This window comes from Entelurus aequoreus, linkage group LG17 (genome assembly GCF_033978785.1).
Source record: "Entelurus aequoreus isolate RoL-2023_Sb linkage group LG17, RoL_Eaeq_v1.1, whole genome shotgun sequence".
Classification (NCBI taxonomy): Eukaryota; Metazoa; Chordata; class Actinopteri; order Syngnathiformes; family Syngnathidae; genus Entelurus; species Entelurus aequoreus.
In genome coordinates, this window is record NC_084747.1 from 27,463,801 (window position 1) to 27,476,880 (window position 13,080).

Consider the following 13,080-nt stretch of genomic DNA (forward strand, 5'->3'; position numbering starts at 1 on the left):
AAATATATATATAACCATAGCATTTCCATAAGAGTATAGACATTATTTTGTACACTCAATTATATTAGTTAAGTCAAATAAACCAAAGACAGAAAATTTGTACACTCAATTATATTAGTTAAGTCAAATAAACCAAAGACAGAAGATTTGTACACTCAATTATATTAGTTAAGTCAAATAAACCAAAGACAGAAGATTTGTACACGCAATTATATTAGCTAAGTCAAATAAACCAAAGACAGAAGACTTTGCATCGATGATTTTATTTTTCACCCCAGGCTAAAAATGTTTGATCTGTAAAGAAAAAAAAAAAAAGTTTTAGCCTAGCCAAATACATTCCTTAAGCTTCCATAAATGTTTAACAATGGTATTTTTCTGGCCCATAACAAGCAACCCTGTTCCCTGTTTCCAGTTCTGTTCATTTTCCACTGTCTAGAAAGGAAACAGATTGCGGTTCTTATAGGCACAATAACAATGCAAGATGTAAAACTAAGGTAATTGAAATAAGTGGAGGAATTACGCTTTAGTCTAGCAATAGTTGACTACAAGACTAATTAATCACATGACCTCTCACCTGTAGCCCTCCTTGCACTCGTCGCCGTTTTCTGTCCTGCAATCGGTCTTCTTCAGACCTTAGTGATTTAATGACAACATACATTCACTATGAAAACATTCATGTTGGTCTGTTGACCGTGAGTAAAACATTTTTTTTGTGATTTGGGATATTCAGGGCACTTACGGCATGGGGAAGTTCTGCAGGAGAGCGAGACACCACCATCTCCTCATTTGCAGCATGTTTTCCTTTGAAGAAGGAAATGCAGGAAGATGTTAATATGTTGTAAAAAAATAACACCTTGTACACTAAGCATAATGTGTCACGATTTACACACACCTCTCTGAAATCACATTTGGCCCCCATTACCATGTACAGAGTGTACTGTAAGTCAAGAGGTACTGGTTAATATAATGTCAGGCGTATTCCCAAGGATACATTTTTTCAATACAAATTAATGTGGTTTTAATGTAGCAAGCAAACATTTTTACAGACAACAGCAATGCTATAACATGCTGATTTGGTCTTACCATCAAAACAAACACGCCACAGTTGTTGGAGCACCCTTGCTTGGTTAGGCCCTGAGGTGTGAACAATGTATTTTAAGAAAAGTATGGCAAGAAAATAGTAAAAAGTTAGCAAATGCTATTATGTAATGTCCCACCTGGACATCATTCACACCAAGCTCTCTCCAGGGGCCAGAAGAGAGGCTGTGAGCAACGTGTCTGTACAAATAAGCCAAATAAAAGTCACTCAACTTCAATCAACTTTTGATTGAAAGGCATGCATAAACGCTTGGAACAAAGCTTGAACTGAATAAGGAAGAGGTTGGAACTTCAAATAAAAAAGTTTTCATAACAGGCTTAAACAGAACTGCCCGTCTCAAAAAATATTAATAGTTCTGTTTCCATCTGTTTAAGGAATCAAAATAGTTGGAATATGGAATGGAATATTTTAGATCAAATAAAAACAGAACCATTAATTAAAACAAACAACGGACAAGTGGTTTCAAACAGAACTACCACTGTCCAGGATTATGTGAGGTGCCCTAAAAACCTGAATAGACTGGTTCTATTCTCATCTCTCCAACCGCTGCCCCAGAGGGAATCTAGGAAGAAAATCTCCCTAGCCTGTGGCCTCAGTATCTGTTAAATATTCAAATTCAAATATAACCAGTTGCAGTGAGTTGTGTAATGTTCCTGGAATCCCAAAAGAGCTGACAGGAATTTAATTATAGAAAAACATTAAAATCAGCAATGAGCAACTTGTTGTATAAAGAGAAAAAAGGAAGAAAATATAAAGGTATTTACACAGAGTGTCCAATGTCCAGGTACGAACACTGGGAGAATAATCCACTGTAGACTGGCTGCATTATCCTGTAAAAAGACAACAATAGCTGAATATTAAATGCTCAAACTTCACTCAATAGAGCAAAACTTTTAAACAAATTACCGGAAGGTGATCCATGGGGTTCCTTGATGATGGTGGGAACCAAGAGGAAATGACATAGCTGTCTGCAGCAAACAGGTTCTCTACCCGCTATAACAAAGAAAGTTTGCTCAATCTCTTACTGTCAAAATATATTGACTATTGAACTAGACTATCCAATAATTTTGAATTAAATATTTCACAGGAGCTACACTACCTTCTCAATCATTTTGAGACAAGAGTTCAGAATCTAGTAGAACACATAAACACAAATTATTGAAATATTTTGAAAAATATTACATAAACCATATCAGCACAGCATATTCTCTATGCCTACCGTTCCCTCCATGTCCCGCTGCAAACCCAGAGTCCAAAAGTCAAAGCGGGTCAGGATGATGTTATTCACCATTGCAAGGTGCTGAGTGTGACTTTTGGTCTCATCCAAGACATGAGACAGCTAGTGGAAGAAAACAAAGTCTTTATACATGTATGATTATATGAGTGACATTCATAGATAACCACAGTGGCACAATAGTTAACTTTACCAGTTGTTCCTGGCTGTCTTGGAGTTTCTGTCCCCAGTATGCTCTGTTTGCTGAAAACTTGTGGAGACTAGGCAAGTCTCCATGAGGTCTCTGCTCACTGTCATCATTTACTAGTGTAGAAAGCAACAACCGAAAAATAAAATTAAGTGTGAAATGTCACATTTCTCATTTGAATGATGTGCAAAATAGAGCCATGACTCACACTCTTGAGACTCCTCTTGTTCATTCACTGATGACCCAGTTGACATCACGGCTGATGGGGAGTGAGCTATAGGAAAACATGCAACAAACTTAATTGTGTAAAGTAGATGAAGATGACAAATGTGCATAATGATTCAATCCCATACCTAAGACTACCCTTCCATGGCTGTCAAACTGCAATGAAACATCTGGAGGGACAATCTTGCTGTACTGATTTAGGATTTTTTTGGTTCCTTGCCATGTTGTAATGGTGGAGAATGTTTCTTTGTAGAAAAATGTGTGTTGATGGGGTTGTCTGATTTAAAAAGTAATTGTTTTTTCTCATCCCTGAAAACAGCTGCTCCGCACACTGGCTGTTAATAAGACCAGCAAATTCAGACACAAGCTCCAGCTTTCTTAGAACCTCACACTGGTCTTTGCTGTTTCCCTGGTGGAACAAATCGTTCAAAGCAAAATGCTGTGAGGATCCAGTGAGAGGGTGACCATCTTTGTCAGCTGGCTTTTTTTAAAATTTCAGCCAAGGCAAGTTGACATGGACCTTTCCCTCTGAGGCCTGCTTCACGTTCTCTGGGGTGGGATCCAGTAACCTTCCCTGAAAAGGGGCAAATATTCCTGGCTGCCTGCGGTTGGCATGCAGTGCCAGACCCCTGGCATAATCATATACAGCCACATTGGGGAGGTGTTTCCAGGACAGCAAGAGATCCACAAAGTCACGTGGACTCTCTGCTCTAAGGTTGAATTTTACTGAAAACACAACTCCACATGGGCAAGTGATAACTGCCCAACCACCTGTGAAACAGAAAAAAACAGTAATAACTGACATTAGGAGCATGTATAGCTAACCTACTGCATAATGATAAGTAATTTCTTTAACACAACAATGTATAACAAAGTGAAATTATCTTAAACATTCCATATCATTTCACTTACCAGAAGCACCCCACACTTTCTCAAACACCTTGTTGTAGGTGACTCTATTAGACATTTTGTCAGACAGTCTCATGACCATATCTACCTTGGACCCGTTATCATCCACACCACACTGTTTGCACAGTGCCCTGACCTCCTGTACCTGTTGTGAACATGCAATGAAGTTGATATTGTTAATATAGCATAATCATATTTTTTGTTAGCATAAAGAAGTGGATTTGGCATATTTCATCAACTCATTCACCTTCAAGTTCACAAGCTCATCTGTGAGCCGCTCCTCATTCATTTTTTCATCATCATCTCCATTCGTTTTGGGGCTTTGCAATTTTTCAAATTCTGTGTTCAACACAGAATTTGACCTCCGGGTGTGTGGGCCAATCTAGGGGGCCCAGTGATGATAACTTGGTGGCACAACGAAAGGGTTCTTCCGTCCATCTTTGTGAACAAATGTGATGCGTATTAGCCATTATTATCACAACATTAGACACATTTTAATATACTTTACTGTCTCTCCAACTGTTCTTTAGCAAGACTAACAAGACTTACATGGGATTAATCCCCGACTGAGCATTTCTGTGGCCACAGTGTTCCAGAAGTGGTCCACGTCAACATTACCATCATAGCCTTCAGGTGGGCTTGGGATGTCACTCACTGTTAAAACAATAGTTTGTTATTCATAGCTCAATCACTAAAAAAACACTCTGAACACGACATTTGATGCAGCATTATTCAAGGGCATGGGTAATATGATGTTACACAATTCAGAGACAGATGAGGTGCTATACCAGGGGTCGGCAACCCAAAATGTTGAAAGAGCCATATTGGACCAAAAATACAAAAACAAATCTGTCTGGAGCCGCAAAAAATTAAAAGCCATATTACATGTGTCATGAGATATACATTTAATTAAGAGGACTTAAAGGAAACTAAATGAGCTCAAATATAGCTACAAATGAGGCATAATGATGCAATATGTACATATCGCTAGCCTAAATAGCATGTTAGCATCGATTAGCTTGCAGTCATGCAGTGACCAAATATGTCTGATTAGCACTCCACACAAGTCAATAACATCAACAAAACTCACCTTTGTGCACTCACGCACAACGTTAAAAGTGTGTTGGACAAAATGAGACAGAAAAAGAAGTGGCATAAAACACGTCCTAGAAAGTCGGAGAAAGTTATACATGCAAACAAACTATACGGTGAGTTCAAGGACCGCCAAAATGAGTAGGACAAAACGGCGCTCGCCAAATACTCGAATCAGTGAAGCACGTTTAATATAAACAGTGTGATTTGTAACAATTAGGGAGGTTTGTGTTATGTTTGTCCTCCTACAGAAACCATACTAAAACATAAAAATAGATTTTTTCCCCCCCATCTTTTTCCATTCTTCATACATTTTTGAAAAATCTCCAGAGAGCCACTAGGGCGGCGCTAAAGAGCCGAGGGTTGCCGACCCCCGTGCTATACAAACAATGAAGCTAAAATATGTGAAATAACAGTATAACTCACCTGGCATATTGAAAACGCCTTTTCTGTGGAGGTCCATAACAACAACTGTTGGGTTGTTTCCGCATGACACACAACTGTACGTGTATTCATGGTCGGTTAGGGCCTCTAAGTGGAGGTATGCCTGCAGAACTCTTTCCTTGTTTGGAAAGGACACATTTTCCGTTGTCTCTATAATTTCTATCACTTTACTGATAGCTGTATGGGTCTGGAAAATTATGAGAAACAGGTGTATTCCAATGTTATAACATTTCAAAATAAAAGTAATATATTTTGTAAGAGTTGCATCTTCAATTGTCTTTTATTTTACAGGATTTAACTGTAATGAATACATTTTGATAAAAGTGGAACAAGCAAGTATATCTTATTATTAGTGTGCTTGCGGTAGCAAAGCACATCTAAGTCCCGTTGACATGATTATTTGCCCCACATTTTTTCGTCTGTGTGTGTATGTATGGGTGGGTATGTGAGGTAGTGAGTGAGAGAGCGAGAGCAAGAGAGAGAGAGAGAGTACCTGTAGTGCATTCCTGACCATCAGGCACAAGTGCAGAGACAGGATGATGTGGTCATCAAAGTTGTGCATACCCTCCTTCCACTCCTGGTATCTGTAAATCAGGGGTCACCAACGCGGTGCCCGCGGGCACCAGGTAGCCCGTAAGGACCAGATGAGTAGCCCGCTGGCCTGTTCTAAAAATAGCTCAAATAGCAGCACTTACCAGTGAGCTGCCTCTATTTTTTAAATTGTATTTATTTACTAGCAAGCTGGTCTCGCTTTGCCCGACATTTTTAATTCTAAGAGAGACAAAACTCAAATAGAATTTGAAAATCCAAGAAAATATTTGAAAGACTTGGTCTTCTTTTGTTTAAATAAATTCATTATTTTTTTAACTTTGCTTCTTATAACTTTCAGAAAGACAATTTTAGAGAAAAAATACAACCTTAAAAATGATTTCAGGATTGTTAAACACATATACCTTTTTAAATTCCTTCCTCTTCTTTCCTGACAATTTAAATCAATGTTCAAGTAAATTTTTTTTTTTATTGTAGAGAATAATAAGTGAATTTTAATTTAATTTTTCATTTTAGCTTCTGTTTTTTTCGACAAAGAATATTTGTGAAATATTTCTTCAAACTTATTATGGTTAAAATTCAAAAAATTATTCTGGCAAATCCAGAAAATCTGTAGAATCAAATTTAAATCTTATTTCAAAGTCTTTTGAATTTCTTTTAAAATTTTTGTTCTGGAAAATCTAGAAGAAATAATGATTTGTCTTTGTTAGAAATATAGCTTGGTCCAATTTGTTATATATTCTAACAAAGTGTAGATTGGATTTTAACCTATTTAAAACATGTCATCAAAATTCTAAAATTAATCTTAATCAGGAAAAATTACTAATGATGTTCCATAAATTATTTTTAAATTTTTTTCAAAAAGATTCGAATTAGCTAGTTTTTCTCTTCTTTTTTTCGGTTGAGCTTTGAATTTTAAAGAGTCGAAATTGAAGATAAACTATGTTTCAAAATGTAATTGTCATTTTTTTCGTGTTTTCTCCTCTTTTAAACCGTTCAATTAAGTGTAAATATCATTAATTATTAATAATAACATAGAGTTAAAGTTAAATTGAGCAAATTGGCTATTTCTGGCAATTTATTTAAGTGTATATCAAACTGGTAGCCCTTCGCATTAATCACTACCCAAGAAGTAGCTCTTGCTTTCAAAAAGGTTGGTGACCCCTGCTGTAAATCATGCCACAGTTCAGGCATGATTTCCTGTATGTTGATATTCCTAAAAACACAGTCCAACCAAAGATCATGATTATTGCTTTTATGTCATTTGAGATTAGTAGAATTTTTTTTTTCTGTTTTTAGTGTACATATAAATTATGTCACCCATTAACACAATAGAAAGACCTGTGATGGTACCAACCTTCAACTACACCTGTGCTTGTCAGGATCTTGCCTTTCGCTGTTATCAGCTGTTCACAGAGTGTGTATTCACATTCTACACACTTTGTTTCACTGGGGATAAGGTGCTTAGGAAAGCTGTCATCTCTTCTTCCCTCTCTCGACTGCTCTATGAGAGCCTGGGGTATATTTGCCGGGAGCTTTTTGTGGTTGAGGAGGTATTTAAGCATCCTTGCAATTTCTCTGTCATCTGGTGGATAACTGTCCTCGTTGGAGTCGCTGTCGTATTGGACTGTGCTGATCTCGGTAGGATTAAGTGTCTCTTCCTCTGTGCTCTTCACCTTCCTAAAAAGCTCCCTCTTTGTTACAAACAGATGCCATTTAGCAACAGCTTTATGGATACAGGATTGTCTCGCTTTAGAGCAGGGACAATGCCAGGTGTTTTGCTTTGCATCATATGCCACAATAACTCTTCCCAACCTGCTGTAGTATGTTACCCTTTTTTCATAAACGGATATATGAAATTTAGATGGTGGACCACCTACAGTCAGGTGCACAGACAGAGGCACACCCTCAGCATCAGCATTTTTTTGGCAACGCAAGAGGCCGGCCTTACGCTCCTCACCAAACCACTTGTTTTCCACCATTCTTTCCAAGGCCTCACCTGGTAGTGTCACGGTTTGACCGTCAGTGCGTGGGCAATACAATAATGATTGGATGTGGTGGCACTCGAAAGGCAACATCCCGCTCCTTTGAGCAAAGTCAGCATTCAAACAACACTGGTCGACCTCACAGATGATCTGTGCTGGCCCCCACATATTCTTGATTACATGTATGGGTGTTGCAGGACCACAAAAAGATTTTTCAACTGCAAACACACCATGTGTAGCATCGATACACTGACAGGCCAAAAATCTGTCCTTCGTTATCGTCCCAAGGAGGTTGCTGTGTTTTCTCCTGCAGTGTGTTTTGAAGTTTCTTTTGTTTAAAATCAACTTACAATGAGGACAACGGAATTTATTGAGCTTACTTGATGCTTTAGTGGCTGTGGAACATCCTGCAGGAGCCAATGGGTGCCGAGTGGGGGCCACAGGGAACTGAGTGGGGGCCACAGGGAGCTGAGCGGGGGCCACAGGGAGCTGAGTGGGGGCCACAGGGAGCTGAGCGGGGGCCACAGGGAGCTGAGGGAACTGAGTGGGGGCCACAGGATGCTGAGCGGGGGCCACGGGGAACTGAGTGGGGGCCACAGGGAGCTGAGCGGGGGCCACAGGGAGCTGAGGGAGCTGAGCGGGGGCCACAGGGAGCTGAGGGAACTGAGTGGGGGCCACAGGGAGCTGAGTGGGGGCCACAGGGAGCTGAGGGAACTGAGTGGGGGCCACAGGAAGCTGAGCGGGGGCCACGGGGAACTGAGTGGGGGCCACAGGGAGCTGAGCGGGGGCCACAGGGAGCTGAGGGAACTGAGTGGGGGCCACAGGGAGCTGAGCGGGGGCCACAGGGAGCTGAGGGAACTGAGCGGGGGCCACAGGGAGCTGAGGGAACTGAGTGGGGGCTACAGGGAGCTGAGGGAGCTGAGCGGGGGCCAGAGGGAGCTGAGCGGGGGCCACAGGGAGCTGAGGGAACTGAGTGGGGGCCACAGGGAGCTGAGGGAACTGAGTGGGGGCCACAGGGAGCTGAGCAGGGGCCACAGGGAGCTGAGCGGGGGCCACAGGGAGCTGAGCGGGGGCCACAGGGAGCTGTGCAGGGGCTGCAGCTTGCACCTCCTCCTGGTGTATTTGTAGGTGCCTTACCAATTGCAATCGATTTATTAGTGTTGCTGCACAATAGCAACAATGAAAATGTGTTTCCGTCCGACAATTTAATCCACACTTGATTATTGTGAACCCTGTAAGAGAGGAATTAAGGGAGTAAGATTCATACTTGTGAAAAAATACAAATTAATTAATTTGTGTAATATTTTAGATAAGCACCTTTGTGTTTCACTGACGAATGGCCTTTTATATGTTTGTCAACCTTATATTTTGCACCCACGTATTTACAGTAGGGACAGTGGAACAGTTCACTGTTGGTGATGTTATTAATGTTTGGTGTATCACCATCCAAAAGTATACTAATGTGTCTCTATAGATCAGAGGGGAAAAGAATAAACATTAAAAGGCACAGCATCACTTAAACCCCTGCTAAAACATAACTTTTATCATCTGAAATTGACACTGAAATTTTTATCTTTTTTACCACATTGACGTCATCAGGGATGGCCTCAGGAAGAGGAAGTAAATCAGCCTGAGCTTGACCACGGAGAGCATGAGAGGCCTCCAGCCCAGGATGTGGGGCTCCATGTTGCGGGGGGTACCGCAGTGGGACACCTGTCACACACACACACACACACACACACACACACACACACACACACACACACACACACACACACACACACACACACACACACACACACACACACACACACACACACACACACGAAGGCAACACAAGGTCAATCAAAATAGCTGTGGGTAACAAATGGACACAAAGAATGAATAAATGAATGTATTTCATTACATTTATTTTGATCATTGTCAACGCAGAATTCCAACATCAAAATGTAATACACTATGCAAAAAGTAAGGCAATGCATTAAATGGTGATATTCAAATCCTGTTATTATGCCTTATCATACTCTAATTCAAATGAATGATTTATTGATTACCTTCTTTATTTCTCTCAGACATACTCTAGGGTAGAAATACACACAAATATAGCTCATTAGTTACTGCTTTTATAAACCAGGATATGAAATATAATTTTTTTTAAGCATTGCAGTGAACCTACCTGACCAGAGAAAATCAGGACACAGACAGTCAGTCAGACAGTCAGTCAGGGGTTCCTAAAAGAACTGTTGGTTTTGTAATGTGTGTGTTATGTGGTGCAATGTCGTGGTGCAGTGTGCGTGTGCGAGCTGTTGGTAGGATGTAGACAAAATATACTGGCAAATCTGGAGGGGAAAAGCAAAATTTAAATCAGATTTCAATGTTTCACGAAACATATTCTACCAATGTGGTTTAGAGAATATTACATTAGTTTATAATGTACAATATCGAAGTTGGTATTTATTCGTTTCGAAACCGGGTTGCTTTCGCGGTTAAAGGTAGTCAGAGAGCGGCAACTTACCTCAAGGCAGAAAAGCGCGCAGTAGTATGGACTCAGACGGAAATACATCATCCGGCTTCCTGCTTCAACGTTTGGACCAGCCCACATTGAGGGAAAATAAGCCCCTCCTCGATCTGCAGGCTGCAGTCAGGGGTTACCCACATATGCGGTCCTCTCCAAGGTTTCTCATAGTCATTCACATTGACGTCCCACTGGGGTGAGTTTTCCTTGCCCATATGTGGGCTCTGTACCGAGGATGTCGTTGTGGCTTGTACAGCCCTTTGAGACACTTGGGATTTAGGGCTATATAAATAAACATTGATTGATTGATTGATTGATAAAAAAAAACCCTGACTGGATGGATAGACAGAAGATCAAAAATACTATTAAACCATGAACATGTAAATACACGATTAATAATATTCAGGTTTTCGAAGCTAACAAAATAGAAGCTAACCTAGCTACGTAGCCAACTTGATAGCATAGCAGTCTCAAATGCAGATAGAAACTAAATAAAAAAAACCCTGACTGGATGGATAGACAGAAGATCAAAAATACTATTAAACCATGAACATGTAAATACACGATTAATAATATTCAGCTTTTCGAAGCTAACAAAATAGAAGCTAACCTAGCTACGTAGCCAACTTGATAGCATAGCAGTCTCAAATGCAGATAGAAACTAAATTAAAAAAAACCTGACTGGATGGATAGACAGAAGATCAAAAATACTATTAAACCATGAACATGTAAATACACGATTAATAATATTCAGCTTTTCGAAGCTAACAAAATAGAAGCTAACCTAGCTACGTAGCCAACTTGATAGCATAGCAGTCTCAAATGCAGATAGAAACTAAATAAAAAAAACCCTGACTGGATGGATAGACAGAAGATCAAAAATACTATTAAACCATGAACATGTAAATACACGATTAATAATATTCAGCTTGGCGAAGCTAAAAAAATAGAAGCTAACTTAGATGCGGCGGCGGGCGTACTCACTGTAGTGCGTCTGCTATCCTGCTCAAAACACAACACAACCTCCTGGTGTTGGTGTTGCTGTAGTCCGCCGCTCCACCGATCGCACCTACAACTTTCTTATTTGCAGTCTCCATTGTCCATTAAAAATTAAGTTGCTAACGACGCTAAGGCTAATTTAGCAACTTAGCAACCGGACCTCACAGAACTATGATAAAACATTAGCGCTCCACCTACGCCAGCCAGCCCTCATCTTCCCATCAACAGCCGTGCTCACCTGCATTCCAGCGATCAACGGCGCGACGAAGGACTTCATCCGTGGGTTTGGCGGCAAGCATCGGCTAGGCGTCTGCTTTCAGGGTAAGTAGTCCTTGTTGTGTTGCTGTAAGTATTGTAATGCCCCGCAGTGGAGAAGGAGTCACACAGACGAGGATGCGCTGCTCAATCGCTTTATTAACAAGCGGTAACTGGTTGTAGTTCAAAAAGTAACGCACACACATACACGAGCTGCTGTTAGCCACAACTCACGCTCACACACACTCAAGTTCTCCGCCAACTCACTCGCGCATGCGCGTTCCCCAAACCCTTAAAGACACAGTACACTAATGCAAATATCACAGATATTAACAGTATTGTACTTAGCCGCTAAGACACCGATCGATCCCACCTACAGCTTTCTTCTTTGCAGTCTCCATTGTTCATTAAACAAATTGCAAAAGATTCACCAACACAGATGTCCAGAATACTGTGGAATTTTGTCGAAGAAAACAAGAGGCTTTTCTATCGGGTCCGATGGGGTCCAACCACTTCCGTTGCTTTTGTGACGTCACGCGCATAAATCATATCCAAAGGAGTTTTTCAACCGGAAGTGTGGCTGGAATTTTAAAGTTGCACTTTATAAGTTAACCCGGCCGTATTGGCATGTGTTGCAATGTTAAGATTTCATCATTGATATATAAACTATCAGACTGCGTGGTTGGTAGTAGTGGGTTTCAGTAGGCCTTTAACCCTAACTTTTTTTCTTATTCACCCATCTTTATGCACATTCTTAAATGCTAACTTTTTTTTTTTTTCTTAGTCACACCTTTATGCACATCCTTAAATACTAACCTTAACCCATGTTTATTTCATAAAGTAGTAACTTGAATCTTTGTTCATCATCATGACCTTTCTTTCATTCATAAAGTAGTGATTTAAATGTTTAAAGGCCTACTGAAATGAATTTTTATTTATTTAAACGGGGATAGCAGATCCATTTTATGTGTCATACTTGATCATTTCGCGATTTTGCCATATTTTTGCTGAAAGGATTTAGTATAGAACAGCGATGATAAAGTTCGCAACTTTTGGTCTCTGATAAAAAAAAGCCTTGCCCCTACCGGAAGTAGCGTGACGTAGTCAGTTGTTCGCCTCCTCATATTTTCCTATTGTTTTCAACGCAGCTAGAGCGATTCGGACCGAGAAAGCGACGATTACCCCATTAATTTGAGCGAGGATGAAAGATTCGTGGATGAGGAACGTTAGAGTGATGGACTAGAATGCAGTGCAAGACATATCTTTTTTCGCTCTGACCGTAACTTAGGTACAAGCTGGCTCATTGGATTCCACACTCTCTCCTTTTTCTATTGTGGATCATGGATTTGTATTTTAAACCACCTCGGATACTATATCCTCTTGAAAATGAGAAACGAGAATGCGAAATGGACATTCACAGTGACTTTTATCTCCACGACAATACATCGGCAAAGCTCTTTAGCTACTGAGCTAACGTGATAGCATCTGGCTCAAATGCAGATAGAAACTAAATAAATAAATCCCTGACTGGAAGGATAGACAGAAGATCAACAATACTATTAAACCATGGACAAGTAACTACACGGT

General features: G+C 40.3%; 2 protein-coding genes across 4 annotated transcripts; both read right to left on the minus strand.

Annotated features, from left to right (window-relative positions):
- Positions 1–247: 247 nt before the first annotated feature.
- On the minus strand, positions 248–6,202 carry LOC133631974 (uncharacterized). 3 transcript variants are annotated; one of them, XM_062024195.1, is made up of 19 exons: positions 5,684–6,202; positions 5,173–5,377; positions 4,204–4,308; positions 3,902–4,092; positions 3,658–3,799; positions 2,874–3,516; positions 2,729–2,794; positions 2,527–2,636; positions 2,319–2,438; positions 2,199–2,231; positions 2,006–2,092; positions 1,864–1,929; positions 1,610–1,698; positions 1,218–1,278; positions 1,084–1,134; positions 893–937; positions 740–801; positions 575–632; positions 248–294 (listed from the first exon to the last, which is right to left on the minus strand). In XM_062024195.1, the coding sequence occupies exons 7-19, from the start codon at positions 2,772–2,774 to the stop codon at positions 280–282; spliced, it is 843 nt and encodes a 280-aa protein (XP_061880179.1). In that variant the 5' UTR covers positions 2,775–2,794; positions 2,874–3,516; positions 3,658–3,799; positions 3,902–4,092; positions 4,204–4,308; positions 5,173–5,377; positions 5,684–6,202; the 3' UTR covers positions 248–279. The 3 variants fall into 3 exon arrangements, with proteins under 3 accessions (XP_061880179.1, XP_061880176.1, XP_061880177.1); XM_062024192.1 differs by having other exon boundaries at positions 257–432; positions 5,684–6,201; XM_062024193.1 differs by lacking the exons at positions 5,173–5,377; positions 5,684–6,202 and adding an exon at positions 4,745–4,873 and having other exon boundaries at positions 257–432.
- Positions 6,203–6,647: 445 nt separating this feature from the next.
- Positions 6,648–11,773, minus strand: LOC133631794 (uncharacterized). The gene is made up of 8 exons (XM_062023955.1): positions 11,477–11,773; positions 10,240–10,359; positions 9,901–10,063; positions 9,779–9,803; positions 9,307–9,437; positions 9,042–9,192; positions 7,097–8,956; positions 6,648–6,955 (listed from the first exon to the last, which is right to left on the minus strand). The coding sequence occupies exons 4-8, from the start codon at positions 9,798–9,800 to the stop codon at positions 6,885–6,887; spliced, it is 2,235 nt and encodes a 744-aa protein (XP_061879939.1). The 5' UTR covers positions 9,801–9,803; positions 9,901–10,063; positions 10,240–10,359; positions 11,477–11,773; the 3' UTR covers positions 6,648–6,884.
- Positions 11,774–13,080: the final 1,307 nt, after the last annotated feature.

Bases quoted from the DNA above. Each gene is read 5' to 3' on its own strand.
- LOC133631974 (XM_062024192.1), bottom strand. From the start codon at position 2,774: ATGTCAACTGGGTCATCAGTGAATGAACAAGAGGAGTCTCAAGAGT. The intron at 2,232-2,318 runs GTAGGCATAGAG...GTGTTCTACTAG, and splicing joins AGCGGGACATGGAGGGAACG to ATTCTGAACTCTTGTCTCAA. The intron at 1,699-1,863 runs GTAAATACCTTT...AATATTTAACAG, and splicing joins CTGGACATTGGACACTCTGT to ATACTGAGGCCACAGGCTAG.
- LOC133631794 (XM_062023955.1), bottom strand. From the start codon at position 9,800: ATGTCTGAGAGAAATAAAGAAG. The intron at 9,438-9,778 runs GTAATCAATAAA...TGTGTGTGACAG, and splicing joins GTCTGAGAGAAATAAAGAAG to GTGTCCCACTGCGGTACCCC. The intron at 6,956-7,096 runs GTTGGTACCATC...CTGTGTTTTTAG, and splicing joins AAGCACAGGTGTAGTTGAAG to GAATATCAACATACAGGAAA.